The sequence below is a fragment of the Molothrus aeneus genome, chromosome 9 (assembly GCF_037042795.1).
Source record: "Molothrus aeneus isolate 106 chromosome 9, BPBGC_Maene_1.0, whole genome shotgun sequence".
Classification (NCBI taxonomy): Eukaryota; Metazoa; Chordata; class Aves; order Passeriformes; family Icteridae; genus Molothrus; species Molothrus aeneus.
The window spans coordinates 13,525,579-13,552,818 of NC_089654.1; the positions used below are offsets into that span (position 1 = coordinate 13,525,579).

The window sequence follows — 27,240 nt, forward strand, 5'->3', positions numbered from 1 at the left end:
AATCAAGCTGAATTTGCATTGCACAGACCTGGAGGTCTGGTGGAAGTGTGAGCGTTGAAAGAGTGCGAAGGCTTCTGTTTCAAAAGTTGCAGTAACAAATCATACCTGTCATCTAAAATACCTTATTTTAGTAATTAAAGTGGGTGATTGTTAAAAATGTATTTCAGATCTGTGCAAATTAACGTGAAGGATAAGGCTACATGTTTTCAATATTGTAATTCTTCAAGTTTCTCATTTAATAATGACTCAGAAGCTGTCTTAAGTTACATAACTTTTCACTATGTTATGAATATGGTGCATGCCAAGCCATGGATAAAAAAGATCAACCGCGCTGCAAAAAAAGAATTCTAAAGGGTTTTTACTGTTATCCTATACTCTCTGTCTGGTAGTCTCTTCTCCTGCAAGTCTGTTGCAGTGTTATTCGTAGGGATCAGACACTGTGCTTCAGGATTTTCTCTTGGATTTTCTATAGCTCTGCTCTAGCACTGTGCCACTGAAATAAATGCCCCTTCGTAAAGCTCTGGGTTTATTTAAAGCCCCACGTTTCTCCCCTGAAACCTGCTCAACGCACGAGGCATGATGTTGCACCGTGCTTATTCGGTGTGAATAATCTTTGCAAATTGCTCAGATACAACGATGCTGCACTACTAAAGTTTTCATTAGTAAGTAAGCATAGCTGCAGGCTATTTATTTTGTCTAAATGGTGAAACATTTAATTGGATCTTTTGAACTTATTACTTTTCAGCAGTGCAGATCTGCTTGGCTTAGTTGGTGTTCTAAGATGTACACTGCCTGTAATCCCATGCTGCAGCTTGCTTGCAAATATGCATGCATGTAAATAATATGACAATTATTATTATTATTATTATGAAGAAGAAGAAGAAGAAGAAGAAAATTACTGTATTTCCATTTCTTATTCCTCAGGTGGGGTTGCATTAGAAACATTTTCTCTAAAGAACAGGTCTCTTCTGTTTCATACTGTTACGGGGTTTGGGTTTGCACCTACGCAGACCTCACCAGGAGATTGTTCCATTTACTTTGCACACCTCATTGCATCTTTGATACTTACTTTTACTGTCCTTGATTTACAGTCTTCTCCTCAAAAACTCTGATTGGTTTAGTAGGCCTTTGGAATACATGGTATAAAGTAGTAGAGATAGAAAAGCAGGATTATAAATGCACCCAGAAATATCGAGAGAAAGCAGGAGTTATGTACTCCACTGGAATCCACTTTTTTTCCCTCTCCCTGCTTTATCTGATGCTCCAGTTTCAGGTTAATGATAACCCCATAATAATAGCATTTACACCAATAAGAAAAGTATTAGAACAAGGATGAACTGTAACAAGAAAAACTGTTTCTGATAGCTTAGATGTGAGTAAGTGAGAAGATTCCTCATTTTAACAGTGACTGCTTTGAACTTAGAGACATGAATACTAAAAGGCAAATGGGTCATAACTAAATGTATTAAAGTTGTAAGAAGAGGTTGAAAGCAAGAAATATAGTTAAATTACTTTGCCATACAAGTCTGATACACATTCATCGACAGTGAATCAGACCAAGTAATTCTAAGAAAAGGCCTATGGGAGTTGCATATTTTATGCTGTGTTTTATTGTCTATTTGGAGTTTTTATGCTTAATGCGTGCCCTTAGACTCCCACAAGATTACATTGTATAAAGAAAGCACAATTAAATATTATTGCAATTTTTTATTGGGCAAATGGAAACAAGGCTATGGGGCACCTTCTCCTACAATATTAATTATACACTATTTACCTTCCTTGTATGTGTTTACTTGGTAATTAGGAAGATTCAACAAATCATCAATATTATATTTTAAAAGAAAATGGAAGGAAAAAAACACCTTTTTTTTTTTTCTTCACCCCAAATATTTTTCATCCAAATCCCCTGGATTTATTACTGTAATAGTCACATTGCCAAATGCACAGAAAATCCTAGAGCTAGTTCATGAATTTTCAAACCAAGCTGTAGGATGCCTCACTGCTTCAGCAGTCATAGGTGAGTCACCAATATCTAGACAACAGCTCTTATGGCCAAATTCTGCTATCATACCTGCTCATGTATCTCCTTTTGTCTTTTAGATAATGAAAACTGCCAAGCACAGCTCACTAAATCCATTTCCTCTTTCAGCTCAGTAAACTAGGTGCTATTTCCTTTTTGCATGCTCATTCCCCTATGATAGTTTTGGGGCTAAAATGAAAAAAAAATTTAGAAAATCTTACAAATGAATAAGCAATGTTGTCAGTGTGTCTTCCTGGGTTTGAAAAGGCCAGCCCCAGGATTATAGATCTATCCTTAGGGGCTCTATAGGATGAGTGCCCTCTCATCCTGCATGGGAAGGGTAGTGCTTGAGCGCTGTGGAAACAGCAGTGATGGCTGGCCAATCCTCCTTCAAAGCCAGGCTTTATAAGAAGGCTGGATTTTCTCAGCAGGTCTTTTTTCCAGGCTTTGGTTAGGCTTAAATTGCTAACTCATTAGATCTCAGTACATAATAATGTATGGCATCTGAGGTGAGTTTGAAACTCAGAATTTAAATACATGCCTTTAAATTTATCTACTGTGGCATTTCCTTGTGCATACTCATGTACCAAAACACCCCTAAAATAAGATCTCAGTTCTCTATTTTATGTGTAAGTTTTGCAATAAAACAGCATTTAAGTAATATCTGATGTCTTCATACATCTGCAACTTTGCATTTAATGACAGGAACGGAGGTTTAGTGAATATTCATACAAAAGCAAAACCACATCCCACATGGCAGTTGTAGACCATTAGGAATACAGCTGTAAAGACAGCTACTTACTCTTGGTAATGAGGTTCAGGAATTTTTCAGCGTAAGTCATCACATGAAGTGCATTCATCCCATATTCCCCTATCTTTTCAGTCAGGCTGCAGCTCACCCAGGGTGAATAAGGAACAAGAAGACCATATGGAGTATGTGGTGCTGCAGCTCGGAGTTTACGTGCCTCGAGTGGTGTTTGAGCAGGTTGCTGCAGGCGATATGCAGGAACATGCCATCATGCTGGCTTTTAAGTGTTTAATCAATATGCTGAAAGAGAAATATCATCAGAACTGGCTTGAAAGTTTCAAAACATACCAAGATAGTTTTTTTAATGCATCAACAATGTTACTAAAAATTAATTTTGCTTACTAAATGTGGGTTTATATTGAATCTTTTTTTTTAAATAGTGAATTACATGTGACTGTGTTTGCATTTCACTCTACTTAAGGAAACACTACATTCACAGAAATACAGCTTTAGGAATACCCAAAATTATTTTGATAGTTTTTTTCTGCCTGTACATTAATCCAGATCCTTTTCAAAGTAGCATGATGTTTCTTTTATGTTACTATCTTTGTCAAAGTTGTGTATGCAAAACAAAAGCATTTGAAGGATGCATTGCAATGTGGACATTATTTCATACATACCTTATTTTTGCAAACTGCAAGAACCACTTGTTAAGGATCTGTTTGTATCTTTCTGTGTCAGATGTGACTTGCCCACAGAGATGACCTCTTCCCTCAGTCAGTTGGTTTGATCCACGCAGTGCTAATGTCTTTCCAGAATTTGTTTCTCAGATCCCAGTGCTTCACTTTCTGGTCCAGTCATAATACACTGTAGTTTTCATTTTAATGCTGGAGTATTTGTTCAAGTCCATAGATTGTGCGTTTTTAATCTTCCTTAGAACAATGGTGAATAATGGCCCTTGGCAGGAGATAATGAAATTTTCTTAATTTATATTTTCAAGCAGAAGCTTCAATTGAAAATGGCATCCTATGGCCTGCAGACATAGCTCTAGTGCAAGTTTCAGGGGAGCTGTAATAATAATGCAGTGCCGGCAGTGACGAGGAATGATAGGACAGTGAAGAAGCAATTTAAGAAAGAAAAGAGAATGTACCAAAGCTTTATTGTAGCATATCTAATGATCTGCTGAAGATTCCCAATAGCTTTGGGAGCATGACAGGAGAAACTAACATTATCTTGCCAAAACAGAGGCCCCTGCTTAATCAGCAGAACAAGATTATTGATTAAAACACCTCGCACAATAGATTGCACATGGAATCTCATCTCCATACATTGCACATGAAAAAGTGCAATAATAAGCATAAGGTAATAATAATAATAATAATAAAAAAGCAAAAGCAATTTGTTGGGAATTGTACAAGTCAAGATTAGAGTTGAAATACAAACAAATTATCGTGGAAAATACAGCTGTCCTTATAGCTGAGCAGACAGGATGGATGCAGCAGGGACAGGGCTACATCATGAGCAGCAGACAATACCAGCCCTGCTGGAGCTGCTTTACTTTCCTTTTTCTTTCTGTATTCATCTGAAATGTGAAGGGCCATTCCTCATTTGCACAGTCTTCTTCCTGAGGTGAAAGGAGTTCAGACATTATACTGTAACTGTTAATTAAACACTCCATTTGATTTTTAGATTACTCTAAGTGATGCATGTGCATTATGAAGATGTAACCTTTCTTCATTCATACTAAAATACAGAAGGCACATGTGTCAGAGTACACAATTGCTCCTGCATTCATGAGAATAGTGATAATTCCTGCATTTCCCCTTGCAAAACTGTTGTCACTGCAAGCACAAGAACCTGAATTATTCTTTCATTACTACAGTTAGTCCTTTCCTAACTAGCATTTCAATTTTAATTCATACATTACCTTTCCTAAGTTAGCTGTTACTCAGTTATACAGACTTCTTTGCTAATCTGCTGTATTTCCTTGTAAATGACAAAGTCATTGCATCATAAATCTTTGTGAATATTGTGAATTCTTCTTGATTGTGAAGACATTTCTCAGTGTGCAATCCTATGAATTTTAAGACTGTACATAATACCCTGAAAATGTCTGTATTTTAACATATGCTGGGAAAGTATGCCTATTCTGTAGATTGCAGAACACTTAAATGGTATTTAAAACCTACAGAGAACTTAAACACCAGATTATTACAAACACTGAAACACCAGAGTATTTGTGATTTGTCTTTTTAAGTTTGTAGAATTACAGCTGCTTTGTATCACACCTTCACTGGAACAATTCTAAAAGAGTTTGAGTAGATAGACCAAGTTAACAATATAACATGTTGAAAAAATAACTTCGGTTAAAATGAGTGAGAGAATTCAAGTTATTTGCCAGTTCAGGCTTTTGAGGTTTGGATTTTTTTTTTTTTCTTGATGGTGTCTAGGCCAATTTTGCAATTTCCAAAGCACTTTATTTCTACAATAGTCTTGTTTTGGAGAATCCTGTGACACAAAAGGTGCTTGTTCATTACAAAAAATAAATGGGTCATCAGATTCAAGGCTGTAACAGTGGAATATCCACTTCTTCAAACACACTGCTTCTGAGTAAAAGTTCCTTAAAATTATGAAGTTCTTCTGTGGTAGCTTTGATAATCTGTAGCCACGTAGGAAAATCTGCTGTTTAGTGCTATTTTGTGGAAAGTGGAGTCGCTTTTATCCAATGTGCTGCAGAATTTGGGGCTTCTTGTCTTTAAGAAGCTCAACTGAAACACTTACCAGTTTGTAAAATGTTTTTTTGCAGACAGTAGCAGAGGTATAGGCCAATAGCTAACAAAGTATCCCTGGTTTTACAGAGAAAAACAGTGCAGTAGACAGAAGGCTTTAATTTATTCAGAGAACAAATCACAGTAATATAAATTCCCTGAATTACTTGTCTCAGAACTACCTCTACAAAATTCACTTATTCTTCATATCTTCTCTGTAACCCATGAATTAGGATTGGCAGCTGCTATAGTTGCTGTTGGTTTTTCTTAAAAGTCTCACTCTAATGGAAATATGACCTCCAAATAGGTAAAAAATGGTTACCTGAATGTCAGCTTTTTAAACAGTGAATATCCTAACCAAGTGTCTTTAATTTGAAATCTTAGAGATGTATGTAAATTATTCAGGTTTTATAAAATACAGCAAACACTGCAGCAAAATCAGTGATTTGAATGTGCAAACCTACAACTTAAAGCACAAATACACTATTCATGTAGTTATTGAAGTAATTCCACTTCTTGGGGAAGTGCTGGTGGGCCTGGTAACACTGCTGTATACTGCAGCAGTGGGCATAACTCATTGTTTTGTAACAATGGTCTTGGGCTTGGCCATAGGGGAGCAAAAGGTGACCATTTGCACAGCAGGTGAAATCTTTCATAAAGGAATTGTCAAAAGTTTTTGAAGTGTTATCAATTTTCTGTAAACACCACTCAATGCTGGAATTGACTCTGACATTTACTGTACTAAGAAAAACACCTGCATTTTCTTCTGAATTATTATTACAAATCCTTTTGATAAAACCTAACATGAAGTTAGTTCTTCTCAGTTTCCTGGCTGATGGCAGCATTATGAATCTTTTACTGGGAGAAAATGAAACTCAAGAAAACAGCTTTTCACAGGGAAATTAGTCTATCTTTTTCTCACCGCTAAATATGACCTTGGTTTGCTTCATTCTCAAGCAATTTCTCCCAACATGTACTCGTTTTTATTTTGTAACAAATAAATAATTCTGTCTTAATTGCTGTTCATTTGAGTATAAAATAAAATTTTCATACAGCTCAAAGCTGTGGAAACCATCATACTGAAGATGCACTAGGAGAAGTCTTATAGGAATTGCTTAGGCTTCAGCGTAAGACTTTTGCTAAAGAAATGCAAATTTAAAGAAATTTGTTACAAAATCTTACATCCCAGATTTTCTCATGCTGGTTAGTGTACCTGAGGTGTGGCACATACAAACCCCTGGTATTGGGGATATTGCAAAGAGGCCTGTGAGGTTTGGGGCCACATTGCCTGCTCCTGCTTCTACAGCCTCCATCTACACCCCACACTCAGCAGCAGCACTCTGTCCTCCATGGCAGGGGCTATGTGCACATTTTCACATTTTACACACTGAGTACAGTGGTTTTCTCAGCAGCTGGGTGCACATTTCACCACTTCAGCCTGGGTCTGAAGCCATTGGGTGTGTCAGAGTCGTTCCAGACTCTCTGATGTCCTGCAGGAGCTGACTGAGGCATTGGGGTGGGAGTGGGGTGGCATTATTTGTGCAAGAGCTATGCAGGAGTTCTGACTTTGCCCTCTGGAAAAGGTGGCAGATGAATTCCCACCACATATCCATGGTTGTGTATATACAGAAATCCCTGACTATTTCCAATCAATTCTGCAATTATGAGGCTTGTGATGGTAGAAATAAGCAACTTGAAAAAATTTTTAAAAAAATTTTTAAAAAGAGGAAAAAGAAAAGAAGAGTTAACTAATCAACTTAGGGAGTTTTTGTCTCTGAGTTTGCTCAGCACAGATGCACGGCGTGTCCTGACTGGCTCTGTGCTAGTTTGATTACTGTATAAAAAAGGAAGTCATTTATAATAGTGTTCTTTGAATATGTTTGCTCTACCTTTTATGAGGTAGCATGAATTATTCTAATAGCTGTTGGTGCTGTACAGCTGGGGAAAGCCACTGATAGAAGGCAGATTATTTTAGCTTGGGTTATGTGGTATTCAGGAGTATGGGAATAAGTAGGGCAATAGAGAAGTTGATGTACAGCCAGAGTCAAAGGCTAGTCTATTACTTAAGTTCAGACTTCTGTTATTCAGTTTGCTGACAAACAAAACTAACCCTTGAGAAGATCAGCCAAGCTCTTTCCCTTTTAGTCACCAAACTCCCTGACCTTCCCTTTTTATTCTTTTGCTCTTGCTTGTGACTGTTTTCCTCTATTACATTTTGACCATCTCGTCAAGGTTAGGTGACTGTTCACTTTTAACTTCCAAGCTAATATTTGTTTTTTTGGGTTTTTACTTTTTTGTTCTGGAAAAAATAATATTAGTCTAAAATCTGTTATTATTTTTATTATTATTATCATTACCTTTCAAAAACATGAAGTTCAGTAGATCCTCACAATTAGAGGCATTGTCATAAAGTTCTTTTTTGTATGAAAATGCACTTTCTTTCATTGTTAAGCAAATAATTGTTATGTTTCAGTCTCCTCAAAAATACATCTGAATTAATTTTCTTTACTGCTTCCTGTAGCCTAACAGAGTCCATCAATTGCTCCTAAAATAATTAAAATGGAAATGCTAATGTTTTTTGTCGACAATAGCTCTTCTAACCAAAATCATTTCCTTGAATCACAAGAAAAATCTCTCTGAGATGTAAAGCCATTCATCAGGATGCATGTCTCTAAAGATGGAAGGAATTACTCATTGTTGTTATTATACATTATTCAAAATTGCACATTTTTTCAATCATATAGTCTTTGCATTTTGTTTTCATTTTATTGAACAGTAGTATCAAATCAGTCTAAACTTGGTACTTGATACAGCCGGCTCTACCAGTGGGGACAGTTAAGATAGCATTGATCCCCAAATTTTTAAGTATAGAGCCTGAACTAAAATATTGTCCTGAAGTCTTTTTTTGGACTTTGGCTAATTAGTGTTAATTAACTTTGTTGTCTTATGGATTGAACTGCCCAAGTGTGAAGAGAGTTAGCACTGAATGTAGTCCTTTAGCATGAACTAGCAAATTAAATGTAATTTTAAATTAATTAGCTTGCTTACTTTTCCCATTACAGGTGCAACAACCGAACACAGTGTATAGTAGTTACTGGGTCAGATGTGTTTCCTGATCCTTGTCCTGGAACATACAAATATCTAGAAGTTCAGTATGAATGCGTTCCTTACAGTAAGTATAATCTTTTTATTCTTGCTCACTTCCTCTGGCCCTCACAATTGAAGCTGGAGTGCTGTTACATGGAAAAGAAGCATATGTTTATGGCCCATGGACCCATTATGCATGCAAAGCACTTGCAGACTAGGGCCTCCAATTAGCTTCACAAAGTGTGGAAGGAAGCCATGGTGTGATGCTGGCCAAGTGTCTGTCTGTGTTCTTAAGTGTTTGGCTTTTAAGGCTACTGTTTTTCCAGAAAACAAACTCAAATTAGCTATTCAATAGGCCAGATAGAAATTTGTACTTTTGCCCGCAACCAGTTGCTGACAAATTGGCTTGGCTCACAGACTTGTAAAGCAGGAATTGACTTCAATTTTAATCATGATCTACTTGAAAGGCTACCTGCTGCTGTGGTGACTTTGGGTGCACAGCAAAACCCAGCACTTACATTCAGAGGCAAGTGACCCAGTTGGGGGACATTGTAAAAGGATTTTGTGCTTCTTTATAAATGAACATAGATTCAGAGTAAATAATTCATTTATAAGGTACTCACACTGTGTTCTTTAAAAGCAAAGGGGAAAAGAGTGAGAAAGAAATGTTTGCTTTTAATTGAAAGACAAAATATCAGTCGTGTCTTGAATCAGCTAGCAAAATAGAGTTTTTCACTGAAAACAAAGTAAATAGTGAAATCATAATGAGATAGAAAAATGTGAAATTCTGGCTACTTCAACAGTTTTGTACAATATTCTTTATAATGCCAAAGTTCAGTAGCTTTAGACATACTTCTTATTTCCTTGCAATAATTAAAGCTTTTTTTTTATTGACATGTATGCACGTTCATGAAAGTTCTGCAGATTCGACACTTTTAACTGGTTTTGCTTTCTTGTAAGGTCATTCTTTGCAGTGACTTCTCTCTCGTCCCGTTACTCAACAGAGAAATAGCTGTGCTTGCAATGGAATTTGAGCAGTGCACTGATCGTTCCCTTGAGTTATTATGAGGCATGAATTTCTTGATCTGCAGTAATCCTTAACCAAAGTCGTATTTTCTGTTGGTACAGGAAACAGGCCAAGTCTGAGATGCAAAAACACTGTGGTGACAGTATATACTGAAAAAGGAAGGAAATGAGTTCTGGCATAAGCAAAGCCATGCCAAAACTGTCCATACTGTTTCCTGCAAAATTTAGAATTCTGAAACTGAAATACTACTCCGTACTGCTTCACCATACTGAACCTTCACTGTTGTTAAAGGCCAAGCACAGATCATCTGTTTTTTCTTCATTTCTGCTGTGTCATTGTGAAATGGTTGCTTGCTGATTTTTTTCCCTGTACCATTTGTAGGTTTGGAAGCCTACTGCAAACAGTGATCCCTAGTACCATTCCTCCTGTGTGTAGTATTGGTGGCTTGTTGTAACTGTTCTTCTTGTGCCACTTTTGAGGAGTGATGTCTTACCCCAATCTAACCAAAGTTTTGTTCCACAAAGACCACTTCTGCTTTAGCACTATTTTCATTTCCAAATTCTCAGAAAGAGGGCAGTGCATCTGATTCCAAAACCTGAGGTCAGTCGAGTGACAAGAAGTTACGTTTCCAGTTCCAGTAGGCTAGCTCATAGAGGAAAAAAATGTAATGCAAATAATGTTCAAACATAATTTCTTATGCTGTTTTAGGAAGAGAAGTGTGGATATGTTCTACTGATTGGGTATTGCTATCTCCAGGAATCTTTTCTTTTCCAGTTTCAGAAGTATAGTGCCACAGCGCGGCTTACCCTGTACTCTAACTTTTAGTTACTTTAATTTTAAAGTGTTTATTTTTGTCAGTTGCATTGGCCTACCCTTTGAACTCTGTAATTCTGTGTCTGTCATAATTCAGGATTCTGGATACTTTCCTGTTTTTCAAAGTCTATGAGTTTTGGAGTTTGTCAACTGCAGCATGTACAGTGATGACACTGCCCAATTCCAGAACTGTAAGATGCATCACCTGTCATTACCAGCAGTCATCAAAAAGATTGCCAGTTACTAAAATGAGTTTTAAAGATTGGTTTCAAATCATATTGTGCTTCAGTAGCCATTTTGATTGTCGACTCTCTTTCTTCCCTGTCCCACAAAGCCTAACCTGTTATTTTTCCAAGTCTCTTTTTTTGATACCTGCTAAACTCCAGTTACCAAATCTAAATTTTATTTCCTTACTTGTTCCAGAGCTCCTTATCTAAATATACAGAATGACTGAAATCATTAGATTTGCAAATAGCAGGTGTATCAGTGTAAGAGACTTCCTAGGAAGGTAGGATAAGCTTTTGTGGGCCTAGGAAGGGAGGAGTTTAGTGATCACAACACTTCTAACCAAAGTTCATTTATTTCATGAATTTCATCTTCATTAAGTACAAGGCTGAAAAATTTGCAGTACTCACGGTGGTAGCTTTCAGTTCATGGGAGATGACAAACAGCAATTTTAATAGGTTTTGTGGTGAAAGGTGAGAGTTCTTACGCACTGGAGTTGCTGTCACCCTTGTACAAAATGCAGTTGTGAGCTCCTCTATGTCTTGCTAGCCTCCAGAAATACATAGCTGCTTTGCTTATTTGAAAGTACTTCATTTTGCAAATTTAATTAGGTTTGAAAGTATTTAATAAATGCTCCTTTTTTGCATCTCAAAGTGAAAAAAAAACCAACAAAACAACTTTTCAGATACTCAGTTGGATCTCTAACAAAAATTCCAGACAAATTTGATAGGCATTGCTTTGTCCTGAAATAATAAGAGTGCTATCAATTAAATTACAAAGAGATTGAGAGTACTATACTTGACATTTCTCTCACTTATGCTTCACGATGTGTGTTGGCACTTTGACTAACAGAAGCCAGCCCTTTTATAAAGAACATCAAAAGTGCCATTTTGTATATCTGTGCATTTTTATTTTAAGCCTATTTTGGATTCAGGAATTCAATAGAAAACATTTTAAAGAGTTTTATTCTCTCTCTCTCTGTGTATTGATCGGACTTTGCAGCATTTGTTTATTTCAATAAGCCCATCTGTCCCTGAAAAATGTACAGCTGTACACCAATGCATGCAGAGCAGACATGCCAGTAATGATTTTAGTTATCCCTATCTTTTTTGCCTGTCTCCAAATACTAATTCTAAGCAGGTACAGTATCAATATTGCTCTTTGGTGAGAAATAAGCACATACATAGAAGTTCACAAACAGAATCATCTGAAAGTCATTAATACTAATGGTGAAACCCAAGAATTCACCTCAGAATACATTTTCTGTTTACTCGGATAAATCCAGAATTACAAATTACAGAAAAATGAGTATTTTGCCTAAAGATGTATAATGGTACAAAGGCTAGGAAAACTACGGCTCATTTTGAAAATATTGACACCCTCTGTCGCCCTGTAAAGTTTTGGAATTGTTTCCTGAAGAAACGCTAGATCAGATCAGCCAATATCATTCCCAGAATAATCATCTGTAATTTTATTAAATGAAACTGAAAATCCAAAACTTTATATGAAACATACAAAGGCATTTTTCAGGATAATATTGTAATACTGGAAATGTAATAGCTGTGCAAATAGTTTTGATACACTTCCCTGGTTTCAGCAGCTACTGTTACACAGCTTGGTACATCTGTCATTTTCCAGGTCATTTTATGAAACCAAGAGAGCATACTTCAAACGCCACAGAGTATATGAAATAGGTTTTATTGCAAATAATTATTGAAAAGCTATTTACTAGCTGGGCTTCAGCTATATATCTTTCTGTAACTTCCTAAAACTTCCTGGGGGAAAAATTGCTATAGTAATATAACTTTATTAATTGGGTTCAGTTTATGTCTTCCGTGTATGGTGGCAGGATGGATGTTTGTTTTAAACACAATACTGTCCTTGCATACTAGCTTGCAGTTTTGGGCTTAATCGATGATGCTGGAGAATATCTGAATGAGCTAATTGTTAATTTTTTCTTCTCTTTTCCTCTTGCTTACTGTGCTTTTGCTTCTTTTTTTTCTAGATGTTTTTGCTTATTTCTTCTAGTATGATTTTGCAGTTATAGACTAAGAAGTGGCGAAAGTTCTCAAGATTAACATTCAGGAAAAAAAATAAAATACAGCCTAAGGAGACCCAAAGGGTGCAAGCTGCTTTCTTTACAAGAAAGAAAAGCAGGGAAATGTCTGGGGCAAAGATGGGGGAGGTTTAATAATCACATATGCAAACCTATATAATTATTATACTGAATTTTGTATTTCTAATTATCAATTAATACAATATGTATATGTGCACTTGCGCATATATGATAAATTAATATGTTGCTTAAAAACCAATTTGATTAGCATTATGCTTTTAGAAGAAGAGTGTATATAGCATGTTTTAGTAAAGTAATTCATTATTTATTCAGGTTCACTAAGTGAAACTACATGTCAACATATCTGTATTCCCTCCTTAATCTACTAAAATGATTGATCCATGTTCATTTGTGTAACCGTAGAATCTCTCTCCTGCTAGGTTATCCTGTTGTCTGTTTCTCTTTATCCAATATAGTGCAGTTCTTATTCTCCCTATATTTAGCGTCTGTTACTAATTTAATCTTTTAGACTAATAGTCAATTTATGTTAATCTTCTTTCTTTTTTCCTTGCACTTTTTTATTTTTCTTCCGATGCTTAAAATAGAAGTGGAGCAAAAAGGTAAATAACGTATACAGTCCAAACCCCAGCTCCTTGTTATGTGCCTTATGGATGTTAACCTCTTCCCTTCCCCTCCCCACAACACTCTTATATTATGATAATCAGCAGGATCTCATAAGTACACCTCATAAAGAAGTCGACTGTTTGCAATAAAGTGACTTGGCTGCTTAAAGTAGGTGGCGGGGTATAGTGTCTCAAGTACTTGGGCTGGAGGGAAGACTCCCTTGCTTTTTTCTCTCCCTTTCTCTTTGTCTTTCTTTCCCTCTCTTTCTCTCACCCTTGGGTAAATTCTTGTTAATCAAGTGTCATCTTGCCTGGCTTCCAGAACCCTCTCCATAGCATGCCATGGTTACAGGGTTTCCTGGTCTGTTTCATTCATTGCTTTGGTTGTGTTTTGTTTTCTCTGCTCCTAATTGCTTTCTCTATATACCTGATGATTTGTTTTGTTCCTTTATTTTTAATCGAGGCACCTCCTTTTTCAGCCTCACCACTTCTTAAAGTTCTAAACAAGTCGATGCGATTTTTTTTGGACTGAAATGACCTAGCACACTGCTGCACACCAGTTAAAAGCTCTGGAGCGTTAATGTGTACTCACTAAAAGTCTGAAACGAAAATGCAAGATTAGCTCTACATTTTCAGCTGTCTGTGTATGCCATTGAGCCTTGGTCTGTACTAGTGAAAACAGTTCCCATCCACTTTCCATACTGGTACAGCAAGAACATGGTAACTTTAAGAAAAGTGGATGATAAAGGGTGATAATTGCATTAATTATAACATAAGGTATAATCTAGTGCCAATTAAATTGATTTTTTTTTCTTCCTGACACAGTCATTATGATTTACCTACCTTTTTATTTTTTTCTTTTCCTTTTTTTTTAATTTTTATTATGAGACGTCTTAATTTGACGTAATTCTTGTCTTACTTCTCTCTGTGACTGTTAGTTTTTGTTTGCCCGGGGACGTTGAAAGCAATTGTGGACTCACCGTATTTATATGAAGCTGAGCAAAAAGCAGGTGCTTGGTGCAAAGATCCTCTCCAGGCTGCAGATAAAATATACTTCATGCCATGGACTCCGTATCGCACGGATACTTTGATAGAATATGCTTCTTTAGAGGACTTCCAGAATGGACGCCAGCAGACGACGTACAAACTCCCAAACCGAGTGGATGGTACTGGATTTGTAGTGTATGACGGAGCTGTCTTTTTCAACAAGGAAAGAACTCGGAACATAGTAAAATTTGACTTGAGGACTAGAATTAAGAGCGGGGAGGCCATAATCAATTATGCTAATTACCACGACACCTCTCCGTACCGATGGGGAGGAAAGACTGATATTGACTTGGCAGTTGATGAAAACGGCTTGTGGGTAATTTATGCTACGGAACAAAACAACGGGATGATAGTAATCAGCCAGCTGAACCCCTACACCCTGCGCTTTGAAGCCACCTGGGAAACCACCTACGACAAGCGGGCAGCATCCAATGCCTTCATGATATGCGGTGTCCTGTACGTGGTGCGGTCGGTGTACCAGGACAACGAGAGCGAGACCGGCAGGAACGCCATCGATTACATCTACAACACCAGGCTGAGCAGGGGCGAGCACGTGGACATTCCTTTTCCCAACCAGTACCAGTACATCGCCGCAGTGGATTACAACCCCAGAGACAACCAGCTCTATGTGTGGAATAACAACTTCATTCTGCGATACTCCTTGGAGTTTGGCCCACCTGATCCTGCCCAAGGTAAGAATTTATTTTTTTTCTCATTTTTGATCTCTTGGTGTTTTCATTCAAAGAAATAGGTTACGATATTTTTGGTGTTAGATTTAGCTCATGACAGAAAGGTGAGGAAGGGTTTTTTTGTCTGCACTGTGCTAAGCTGAGCAGCATTACAGTGGTGCAAGACAAATTTGCAGAACCTGTGAAGAGAAATAGAATTACTTTATTTGGCTTACAGGCTCGTGCTGTACTTTTTTTTCCTTTTTGTCCTTCCTTTTTTTTTTTTCCTTTTTTAAATGCAAGTGTGTAGCTTTTCTGTGGTTGAGAATGAATTGGGGAATTATTTACGTTATACCATCAGTCAGTTTGACTCCAACAGCTAAACTGAGTTGGAGTTGCTTCATGCTGAGCCCGAAGCCCGTTCCATCCGCTCAGTGTTACCTGCCTTCTGAATTGATTACAGCACACACGTAGACCTTTTAACTTCTTGGCGCCAGCAGCGGAGAGCAATGTGTGCTGGGAGGTCCCAGAGGAGACATATGGGGTTAATGTGCAATACCAAGCATAAGTATTTTTCTGCAGCCTTATTTTCACAGTTTCTAATGTCGGGTTAGACAAGATTGTCTGACATCTTTTTAGTGGATTTCTCAGTAAGCCCCTTACAATTGCATTCCAGCTTGCTAGAAGTTAGTAGTACTTCCTAAAATGAAAGATACTTACTAACTGTCAGAAGGGAAAAGAAAAATGGAGGTCTTTAGGTGTCAGAAATCCCTAAAAATGAAATGAACAGGCACAGCCACATATTAACATCTACAGAGGAGAGTAAATACCAGGAGAAATGCTCTGTGGCAGAAGATATATGCAGCAAAATCTGCTTTAGCGATGAAGGTAATACTTCATTTCTCTCATCTAACTGCTATGCATGTTTAGCAGCCGTTTTTTCTACTTCAAGAAAGTAGTAATAATGGCTTCTCCACATGAAAAGTAGCTGTTCTGCTTCAGCAAAGCTGATTCATGCACAGCAGTGCAAACTGAATTATGCACACAATTATAACAACACACATATAGCTTTTCCAGGTACAAAACTGCATATGAGGCAGAAGAACAGGGTGGTGTAGAACCAATACGTTAGTAGTCCCCAAAACCATGGGTGATCTCTCCAGTCTCCTACAGACCTCCCTGGCAATAGCTGGCCAGCCTCAGGCAGGTTACAGGTGTTTGGGAACTGGCCAGCTTTGCTCTCTGTACATCAAGCAAGTCCATTCCTCAGGGAGGCTTTGGAGCTGCTCTTAGCAGAGAGATAAACCACCTGTGTAATTAAAAAAAAATTAAAGCTTTCATTTTCATACATTGTCATGCAGGCCACTTTTCATTCAGTTCATTTGAGTCAAAGATGCATTTTAAATTGTCCAAAGCTTTAAGAGTAAGAGGAGAAGATGGAGGTGCAGGCTCTAAGTAGCTTTTGCAGTTCAGGCAGCTGCTGTGAATGTGAAAAAAGCTAATCTTTAAGTCACTGCATAGAAGAAAAAGTGTAAAGGAAAAGCAGGGGCAGAAAAGGCTTTGTGGAATCCTTCGTTCACTTTAGTAAACCTCCAAACATCTCCTGTTAAACATTTCATAATGTTTCTATTATGAGAGAGTCTTCAGGATCTTAAGTTATAGTGTATGTGCTGGCCACACCCCATCTGCTCTCAGAACTGGATTTGTGCATCCACCAGCACCCTTTTCTCTTCCTGGGTTCTTTGCTGGCATGCAAGGCAGGAGCAGAAATTGTTTATTCCAACAAGACCTAGGCAAGAATGGGTCCAGGGCACGCTGCAGGGTGCTTGCCTCTCCTCTGAGCTATTTGCCCATTCACCCATGAAGACAGAAAAGGAATATTTGAGTAAGTTATGAGTTTGGGTTTTAAATGCATTAGGACATCAGTAAATATGTTTTGATTGTGGTCTTCTTAAAATATAGAAACCAAATGAAGACACTAATTTTATTTGAGCATGTGATGCATAAATTCACACACAGTATTTTCCTTACATAAGGCCTATACCCAATATTTTAATTTTGTGTGGGTATGTACATTGCAGATCTAAGAATATGTTTCAGGTCATTTCCTCTTTTGCCTAAGCCAATTGCCTGTAGTTAGAAACTACTAAATGAAAGGAAAAGTTATCTAACATAATTGTCCTTGAGATGTACTGCTATAAACGCAAGGAGAAATTCTTTATGGTATCTACTCTAAATTTATTTCTATTATATTTCCAGTTCCTCTTTGTTTCAATATAAATTCTGTATAAATTGCAGCTCAGTCCTTCAACTAATATATAAAGGATCTATATGTGTAATACACATTTGGATTTTTTAATCTCATATAGAATTACATCAGCTTTTAAGCATGCCTGACGAATGGCATTTTTGTGCTTTCTTAATTCTAATTTGGTTTGGGTTTTTTTGTGGTCAACTCAAATTTTTTAATCATCTACTCAACAACATAGGAGTTACAATAGCATTCTGTAAGTCACCTAACACAAGAACTTTCTTTTAGTGTCCTTTGCAACAGTACTTTAATATCAAGTATTTAATGGTGTCACCAGGTCAGTGTCTCAAAATTGGAAGTCATGGCCCTTTCTTTTCAAATGGTTAACTTGGGACCATTGTGGAAAACTCAGTAATCTGTGTTCCCTCTGTTGCCAAGTGAGAAATAATGATAGATAAGGCACACACTGATTTTTAGTTTTTTCCCTATATATCTGTCTTGGCTATTAGTTTTTGTCTACACCACAATGTCCAGCTACCAAGTGCTTCAAAAACACCAGTCTTTCTTCCTACATGAAAGATGAATTTGTCAGACTTGAGTTGCACTTTCCCTTCAAATTTGCTCCCAGGGCCAAAACTTGGGCTCATCCATGTCCTGAAACTCCTGGCTTTGTTTTCTGTATTGTCTCCTTCATTTTTAAATCTCCTTGTTGAAACCTCTGACATACCACTGCAATTAACCTCATATTGACCTTGCTCTTGCTGCAAACCTACACCATTTTCTCTTCTTGTGACTTTCCCAGTATCCTTATTTTCTTAGTCTTCAGGAGAAACTCTTCAGATTTCTAAAACTGTACCTGCTGGAGACAGACTACTGCTTTAGTACTCAGACAGTGGGGTCTGCTGCCCTTAGAGCTCCTCCCTTAACCCTATTCTTTTTATGTTATTTTCTTCCTGCTTCTCTCAGAAATTATAGTACACAGATGTATCATAGAATGAAGGAAGGATCATTAAGTCCAACCATAAAGCTCACCCTGCCGAGTCCCCCACTGAACCATGTCCCTGAGCCCCACGTCTGCAATCTGATGCTGGGCAAATGTCCCAACTGCATTTGCAAGGGGTGCTCCTGTTTCTGCAGTGCTTGTGTCTGCCAAGATGGTGCATTTGCAAGGTGCCTGCCAAGACAATGCTACGTGTAAAGCATTCAGCCTGCAGCTGTGCGTCTCTGGTGTAGATGTAGAAATGGTTTTCAGAGCTCCAGCTGTCAAGTACCGCTCAGATGTTGCAGAGGAGCATGTTTTCTACAATTAAGTGTAAAAAGCATTTAAAAATCAAAACCCTAATTTTGAAATGAAATCAAATATATCAGGCCTTGCAAAAAGACACTGAAAAATTTGAGACAAATCAGAGCTTTTAAATCCTTGGTAAATTTAGTGGATATATCCAGTTACATTCTTTCTACAGGAAGTACCAGGGGTCCAAATGAAGCCTTGGTGAAACAGGAATTTTTAATGGACTTCTAAGTTAAAAGACCAGGAAGAATGAAGGAATTTTCCCTCTAAAAAGTGAATATGAGCATTACATTGTAAGGTTTCCTTGGTAACAAAAAGAAGATAAATCCTTTTGTTCTGTGTTAGTCCATTAGGGAGAGATTTCATCTACACTCATCCCAATTTGTGCTAACTGTTCAAACTGTAGTTGTCTCCCCTTTTGTGCCATGATACCCATCATTAAGTATTATTGGATCACTGCAGGAAGAGATGGATGTTGTGAGTATGGACAGAACAGAAACTCAGAGAGTAGCATCACCGAGGGCTTGAAGTAATAGAAAACTAGTGCAACACCAACAATCTACTAGAAAGTCATGCAGCAAATTAAGTAAATTGGGTCTGTACTAGTATATCAAATCTGATAGACTACAGATGAATTAAAAAGTGGTTGTACAAGGAAAGATAACATAATGGGGACCAGATAGCATATTTCTTAACCACAGGTATTTTGCTAATTTTTTTTGTCACGTGTGCTATCATTTTCAAGGTATAAATTTATAAATAACTGTGTAAACATTTCACTTTCAATTGAATGGGATTTGGCAGGGTCAATAGAGTACTGACTAACATAATAACTGGAGTCACCTATAGGTAATTAGGTGACTCTTAGTACCTTCCCTGCTATTCACTGAAGCACAAAAATAGGTACAGAGCAGTAATAAGCAGAAGGCAGGAAAATTCTGATTTGCTCAGGTTTCTGATCTCTGTTGCTTTACATAGCAGCTCCATGTATGACACCTTTTGAGAATAAAGGTGGGCACATAGATTTTGATGTGTCCGAATAAATTGAAATACCTGACCTATAAAAATATACATTTAACTGGAAAAATCCGTGCAGCTGATTTCTCAAATGACCTGGATGCCAGAGGGCAGAAAGAAACCATTCTCAGAAGTGGCACATCATTTGGGCATTACAATTAAGACAATTGTAAATCTAAGGTTAGAGTTGTATTTTGGGTGGGGATATTTTTTATTTGGCTTGGTTTAGTTTGGTTTTTTTTAACTTTTTTTATGCCTGCCTAGAATAGAAACCTCTTGGCAAGGAATACTAGATAGCTTGTGTGCCTCCTCTAAATCTGCTCTTCACTGATAGTTGGGGAAAGAAAGTTACTATTCCCCTGCTGTCCTACAGGAATTGTGTTAAGTTTTTTATAGTCATCACACTGCTAAACAGGTGTTAAGTTTTACTCCAGTGGTGTCTTCATTTTTAGTAACAGATAGGATACATAACTGTTTAAATCAGATGTTAGGAGCTGCATGAAACAAATGTAAATTAATTACGCCTCAATTTGAGTCCTTGGATTTACTTTTTATTGCTCTTTTCTCTTATTCTCTTAATTTTAATGTCTGTCTTCAGCTGATAATAAGAACCTATTCTTAATAAAAAAAGAAGGCAGAAGAGGTTTCACTTTTCTCCTCAGCATATCAAGACTAGCGAAAAAGTCAAAATAGAATCTCACAATGAAAAAGTGGCTTTTTTGGGGTTGGACAAAAACTACATAGCTTCACCCCTGCTGCTTAGAACAAGAAGTTAATAACCTTGACATGGAGTTGGTTCTTCTTCTCTGTTGCAGCCTATTAATCATCACTGCCATATCTTGCATTGGCAAAGTGCTCTGCAAGGCAGAGCCCGCAGATGCCACCACCCTCAGCTCTCAGAAGGAGACACATCAGGTGGTGGCAGCTGTCATGTGTCTTCGTGCAGCTCAGGAGAGTGGCCAAGCAGATTAAGTTCCCACATGTCATTAAAGACAAAATGACCTGCCTTCTAAAAGCTAGATATATTCCTTGAAGTGATGTGTTTAGCTGTTTCTTAGTTTTCAACCACCTTCTTTCCCAGACTTCCAGCACTGTCTGAAGTTTCTTGGTGCATTCTTACATATTCTGACTTCTTTTCTAAAATTTGATTGAAGAAAAAACTTCTGCTATGTTTTCTTTTTTTTTTTTTTTTTTTTTTTGCGAGAGGTGGTTTAAAGTCTTTCTCTTACAATGTGAGATTACTTATATATTTCTATGTAGTACTACCATGCTATGCAGGTCATTTTTTAATCATGGGTGATTGGCTTTGAAATTGATTTTAATGGATAGCATGAAAATTGTACTAACTAAAGTTGTGTAATGACAGCAGAATTATTTTAGCTCAGGGTGCAACACCAAATATGTTCTGAAAATTGTTACCTCACCACTGAACTTCAAAGAGTTTTATGAATTCTGACACTGATATTTTGCTTCTGAGACAAAACTGTCCTGAACATTACAGGGTTTGAGTAGTAATTACAATAATGCTAATACCCATTTTGATGTTTAAATATGTATTAATTAGCAGAGTGTATTAGGAGATGGATCGTAATAATTGGTTGTCCCCTGCATCACTCCCCATCCCCACGAGCTCCCTGTTCCCATGGACCTGATTCAGCAGGCCTTGCCTGACACTTGTGCAAGTGATTGCAAATGCTTTTGACAAATGTTAATTGGGAAGCACTAGAAGGCTGGATGCATTGTAATCAAAAGCAAATTAGAGCAGTTTCACAAGATGTCAGGCAAGCACTTGCAGAACAGATCTGAGGGTTTCAATAGTCGCTGGCTACACCACAAGTTCAGCACAATTACCCAGGCTGTGCTCAAGCAGCCAGGAATGAGACTGAAGAGAAGACAGGCTCTGCAGAAGTTTGTGAGCAGGAGAGGGATGACAGGCACATCTTTGCCTTTAGTCTTGAAAAAACAGATCATGATGATCAGAACTTCACCCTAAATTCATGTACAAATGAAAAAAAATAAATTAATATTCTAAACCTCTCATATAAGTGAAACATAACTGAAAAAGGGTTTTGAGAAAATTGTGATTTGCCAAACGGCTGAAATTTAATATTATGCAAGACACTAATTTACAAAAAAAATGATGAAAAAATGAGACTGCTCTTCATTTTATTTTATTTTTTTATGATTTAATGATTTAAAGAGAAGCTGCGTTGTTCAGTAAGTCAAGAGTGCAACAGTCTAGCAGAACCAGAAAAAAAGAGAAAGAAAGAAGCCAAAAATTCTTTTCGTGAGCTTATTTGTTCTCAGCACAAGCCTCTGTACTTTTCTGCGACTGTAAAGCATTTTGAACACTAATGAATATTTGGAAATAATGATAACTGTTGCAGTTGCTTTGCTCACTTGATTTATTTCTCAATATACATGTGAAGGTGCTGCACAGCCATTCTGGACTCCACTAGCATTAGCTTATATTATCTCTCCAAAGCCTGAAAGCCTTGGCATGGCTTGGGCTGTACCTCAGCAGCTCCAGCTGTGAGTTCCTGCTGTGGGTCAGTGGCAGGAGCAGCTGCACATCCCAAACAGCAGGGATTTGGCCTAAGCCTGTCCTGGTGTTTCACAGAAGATGAAAACTCAGTCCTTGCCACTGGCTTGTATGGATTGTGTCTTGCTACCTGCTCTATCAAAAAAAGATGTTAAGGCCCCAAATGTTCAAAGAGGAGAACGCCATGTACCTGCTAGGTGCTGCCTCTGCTTGGAGCTAATCAGGCATGCAGCTCTCTCAAGCAGCATAACTGCTGGGTAGGAAGATGTTATCATAATTATTGCCCTGGAAGCTGTGTACTGGGTGACTTGAAGTTTTGGGGTCTGTTTTTCAAAAATGGTCTCGTTAGTTACAGCCTGCTGCCTTTGTTGTTAAAGCTGGACTACATTGTTCACGGCACACTGATTCAAATGATTCTATCTATTGAGTTGTTCCTGCTGCAAATGTGATTAAGTAATCTTTAATTGCTTTGAGCGTGTTTGTTATGTACTGATAATTCCCTAGTATGCCTTTCAGCTTTTAGAAATGTAACTATCAATTTTATTACAGAAGAGATTATTTGGAGAATGTGCTGAAACATCATAACAGTATGAGCTGGGAGTAAAAAAAGAAAGAAAAACCAAAAAAAATTCAAAGTTATATCTTAAGCATCCAGAATAGCAATAAGAGTAATATTAGGATAAAGGAAAGGAGACGCCAGAGAATCCTTGAAAGCTACATAAATAGCTTTTAAATAACTTTTTTTATATATAATTCTGAAGTAATTTATTTTATTATTACTCTGTTTTTTCCCTGTGCAGTGCCTACCACAGCAGTGACAATAACTTCTTCAGCAGAGCTTTACAAAACCACAGTGTCAACCACTAGCACTACGTCACAGAGAGGTCCCATAAGCACAACATCAGCTGGAGGAACAAAGGAAGGAAGCAGAGGACCCAAACCACCACCACCCATTACCACAACCAAAATTCCTCCCGTGACAAGTTTTTTCCCTTTGCCAGAGAGATTCTGTGAACCAACTGAGGCCAGGGGGATTAGCTGGCCTCAAACACAAAGAGGAATGATGGTTGAACGCCCTTGCCCCAAAGGAACACGAGGTATTGCCTTTAAAAAGATATCTTGATTTCAAGCAGACATTTCAAAAGCAATATGCAGCTCTCTCATGATGAATATTTTTTAATCTCAGGCTGTCTGTCCCATGATTTGTTTGTTACCCAGAGAGTGCAGTATCTACAGGCAACGGTCAAGTTATAATCTGCGATCGTCATTTGAGCGTAGCCACAGAATTACCTTGCGCTTGCACTTGTGTGAATCCAGGTCAAATTTTAGGGCATTGCTTGAGGACTGTTGTGAAATATGCTTACAGTTGCCTTTCTCATTATGAACTCCCCTCTGGATGAGCTCCAGGAAAAATCAAGGGCTTTTTGTTTGTTTGCAGAAAACGTCTGGTATTTTTCACTGACTTTTTTTTTATTGCTCTTTGTAATCTACATTATTTCCTTACATTTTTGTCAATTATTGTCAAGTACTGCCATTAGCAGCATTCAGAATTGAATGTTGTTTAGGAGCACAGTGTAGCAAATTTCCTGAATGCATGCAGAAAAATGGTTTCCGTTTCACTGTAGTTTTCTACATCTGTTGTAGGAACTGCGTCGTATCTCTGCGTGGTCTTGACGGGAATGTGGAACCCCAAAGGCCCTGATCTTAGCAACTGTACCTCACACTGGGTAAATCAACTGGCTCAGAAGGTTGGTTGAAACCTTTTAATCTGTGTACACTGGTGAATAAGGATTTTAACTCTGAGCATTAATACTTCGGTTTGTTGAAGTTGCCTTTATTCCTCTGTGTTCATTAAAAGTAGGAGTTATGTGTACTCCATCTACAAAGCACTGGCCAACAGTTAGGCTCTTATGTGTGTTTTAGTATGCCCTCTCTAAATTCTCATGTTGAATTTGTGATTACATGTTCTCATCACTATTTAAAACAAAGTAGTTTTGCTTGTTTTCAAAAACCAAAAGCAATATTTGCTTAAGAAATCAAATACTATACAACACACAGCAAAACCTCCGATATACAGCAGGGTTTTTTTGGTCACTGTAATAAATAGATTTTTGTCTGAGTGCATTGATAACGGTATGATTAAACTGCAGAACCACTTTCTGTGTTTTCCTTCCCTACTGAGATTTACAAAGTTTATGAAAACTGGATAATTTGTTGTCAGTACAAGGCTACTTGACTTTCAAATGCCTCAAGCACTGGTATGAACAAACAGATTTCTTACTGTCTGATAATGGCAGTAAAATGAAAGTGAGGATGAATAGAAGATCGAGCCCAAAAGTCCCATTCAGATTTCTGGTTTTGAAGGCTGTTAAGAACTGCTTTTGTGTGTCACGGATCTAAGAACCTTTAATCTTCTGAGATAAAGAGAACGTTATTGGTCTCAATTAGTTACAGATTTCAATGTATGTGCAAATGGTTATTTCACCACAACAAAGGTACGCAGGGAATTGGAATTAGGAGCCGCAAGCAGAACAAGGGACCCTGCTGAGATAATATAAACTGTCATTTCAGATCAGAAGTGGAGAAAATGCTGCTAGTCTGGCCAATGAACTGGCTAAACACACCAAAGGACCAGTCTTTGCTGGAGATGTTAGTTCATCAGTGAGGCTGATGGAACAGCTTGTGGACATTTTGGATGCTCAGCTTCAGGAGCTACGGCCCAGTGAAAAAGACTCCGCTGGAAGGAGTTATAACAAGGTACACACCTCCCATCACCTCCTCCTGCTGGGATAACAATTGCTCTTGGGTTTGGTATTTTTTTCCTTTCAGAAGCATTAATCTATACTTTGTTCCTGCATGTGTATAGTTCTGGAATAAGCATATGAGAGAAAACAGCAGTAAATACACAGCAGAAAGTTGTAATTACCTTCTTTAGGGAATAAGATGTAATTCACAATAGCTGACTGGTCCTAAAATACATAGCTGTGTCCCATATTAAAATCTGGAATGCATTATAACTAGTGTGAGGGAAATGAGTATTAGCTCTCAGAAATTCTGTAACAAATCAGCATGTTTATCCAGTGATCCTTTTAACCCTGAACATGTAATAAAATCAGTGGAATTCTGCATAGGTGCAGGGTTTTATTTTAATCCAACTTCCTGCAGAATAATGGCACTTTCTTAGACTTCTAAAGACACCAACATGACTTATAATTGATCTTTATAAAAAGGCCTCACTGCACATAACTAAAACTTGAATTACTGTTTTCTCTGGAAACATGTTCCAAGAAATATTTCAGAGAAAATGTGTCTTTGTGGTTTAAATACAAATTACAGTGTTATTACTTTCCCTCTTTTTCTCAGAGGAAATGCTGTATTTCTCAGCCTCTTCCTTGCATGAGCCTAGTCAGCAAGCCACAAATGAAATATTTTTTCATCCTCCTTTAGAGAGAGAGAGATCCATGCATTTCTCTGTTATTTTGGCAATAGTTTTATTTACAGTCCCTAGATGCCCTTAAAATAGTTTTCCCAGAGACAGATCAAGTGCCCACACACAGATTTTTTCCTTTGACCTTTTCATATAAACCCCACCATTTGGGAAAAAAATATCTAGACACCTGAGTAAAGGTTGCTGTGCTGCTTTTGGCTGGGATAGAGTTAATTTTCTTTACAGTGGCTAGTATGAGGCTACATTTTGGATTTGTGCTGAAATAAATCTTTCATATCTTTGATAAAAAGATGTTTTTGTTAATGCTGAGCAGCACTTTCAGAGCATTTTCTTCTTTTCCTACTGCCGCACTGTCAAGGAATTTGGGAGTGCATGGGAATTTGGGAGGGAACACAGCTGGGACCTCTGAGGGTATTCCATACATATGATGTGACATCATACTCAGCATATAAAGCTGTGGGAATTAGGGAGAACTGGGGACTTCGAAGTTATGGAGTTTGTCTTCCCTAGTAACCATTCCATGTGATGGAGCTTGGCTTTTCTGGGAATGGCTGAACACCTGCCTACCCATGGGAAGCAGTGAATTAATTCCCTGGTTTGTTCTGTTTTGTTTTACCTATTGAATTGTGTCTATCTCAGCTCGTGGATTTTGTCAGTTTTACCCTTGTGATTCTTTCCCCAATCCTGCTGGTGAGCAAATAAGCAAGTGGCTGTGTGGTCTTTGGTTGCCAGCTGGGCTTAAACCACAGCTGGGGAAAAACATTTCCTGTGTGATGTTCTTTTGTAGTCATCATGGAGAGAAACCAGATTTATGTCCAGGCTGTCATTCAAAATCAGGATTTGAAACACCAGAGTATTTTTTTTCTCTTTCTGAAGTTTTCCAGAATCTTTCTAACTTCTGATTTTCTTTTTCCTTATTAAAAAGCTCCAAAAACGAGAGAAGACGTGCAGGGCTTACCTTAAGGTATATCTCCTGTGCTGTCACCCTGCTTTCTCCCTGCTTCAGCAACCTGCCACGCTTTATCATCTTGCTGCATGATCCTATGTATTTCAGTCTTTGATAAATGTGTATTGTGCCCCATATCAACTTTACAAATGTTGGCTTTGCACAGGTATAACACTAAGAAAAAAAAAAGATCAAAGTTTATACCTCTTGTACCTTAACTTGTTCAAAACTAAAAGAGCAGAAGGGATTATTATCTGAATTGGAAGTAACATCTCTCTTGTAATAAAATTTTGGGCAGGGGTAAAAAGCTTGCAACTCAAAGAAATTAGCTCACCTTGGAATAATTTTATATCAAAGACTGTTTAGAGTTAATTTGCTTGTGAGAAAAATGTACATTATATAGCTTGCTTTGTGTGTATTCTTATGCCTAGCAAAATCACTCCTTCTTACAGTTTTAAGAATTGTTGCAATTCAGTGACTTGAGGATACAATGCAAAGACAAACATTTCTCTAACTTCACTAGTAAAATGTCTGCCACGTGTCCCATTAACCAGGCTATAGCGAAGACGTGTAACACATTGCTACATGATTTCCAGTTCCTTTCATCAGCTGTAGAATGGTTGCCTGTAGTGCCCAGCTCCTTTGCTGCAGTACAATCTCAGT

The 27,240-nt window shown here is 37.7% G+C and overlaps 1 protein-coding gene across 6 annotated transcripts in view; it reads left to right on the top strand.

The window, feature by feature from the left end:
• Nucleotides 1–27,240, top strand: part of ADGRL2 (adhesion G protein-coupled receptor L2) — a 156,662-nt gene that overhangs the window by 96,900 nt on the left and 32,522 nt on the right. For all 6 annotated transcript variants that reach the window (XM_066556088.1, XM_066556089.1, XM_066556086.1 and 3 more), the window contains exons 4-9: nucleotides 8,599–8,708; nucleotides 14,306–15,106; nucleotides 22,984–23,280; nucleotides 23,828–23,931; nucleotides 24,755–24,940; nucleotides 26,557–26,595. In XM_066556088.1, the coding sequence (XP_066412185.1) occupies nucleotides 8,599–8,708; nucleotides 14,306–15,106; nucleotides 22,984–23,280; nucleotides 23,828–23,931; nucleotides 24,755–24,940; nucleotides 26,557–26,595 (1,537 nt within the window). The remainder of the gene's footprint in view (nucleotides 1–8,598; nucleotides 8,709–14,305; nucleotides 15,107–22,983; nucleotides 23,281–23,827; nucleotides 23,932–24,754; nucleotides 24,941–26,556; nucleotides 26,596–27,240) is intronic.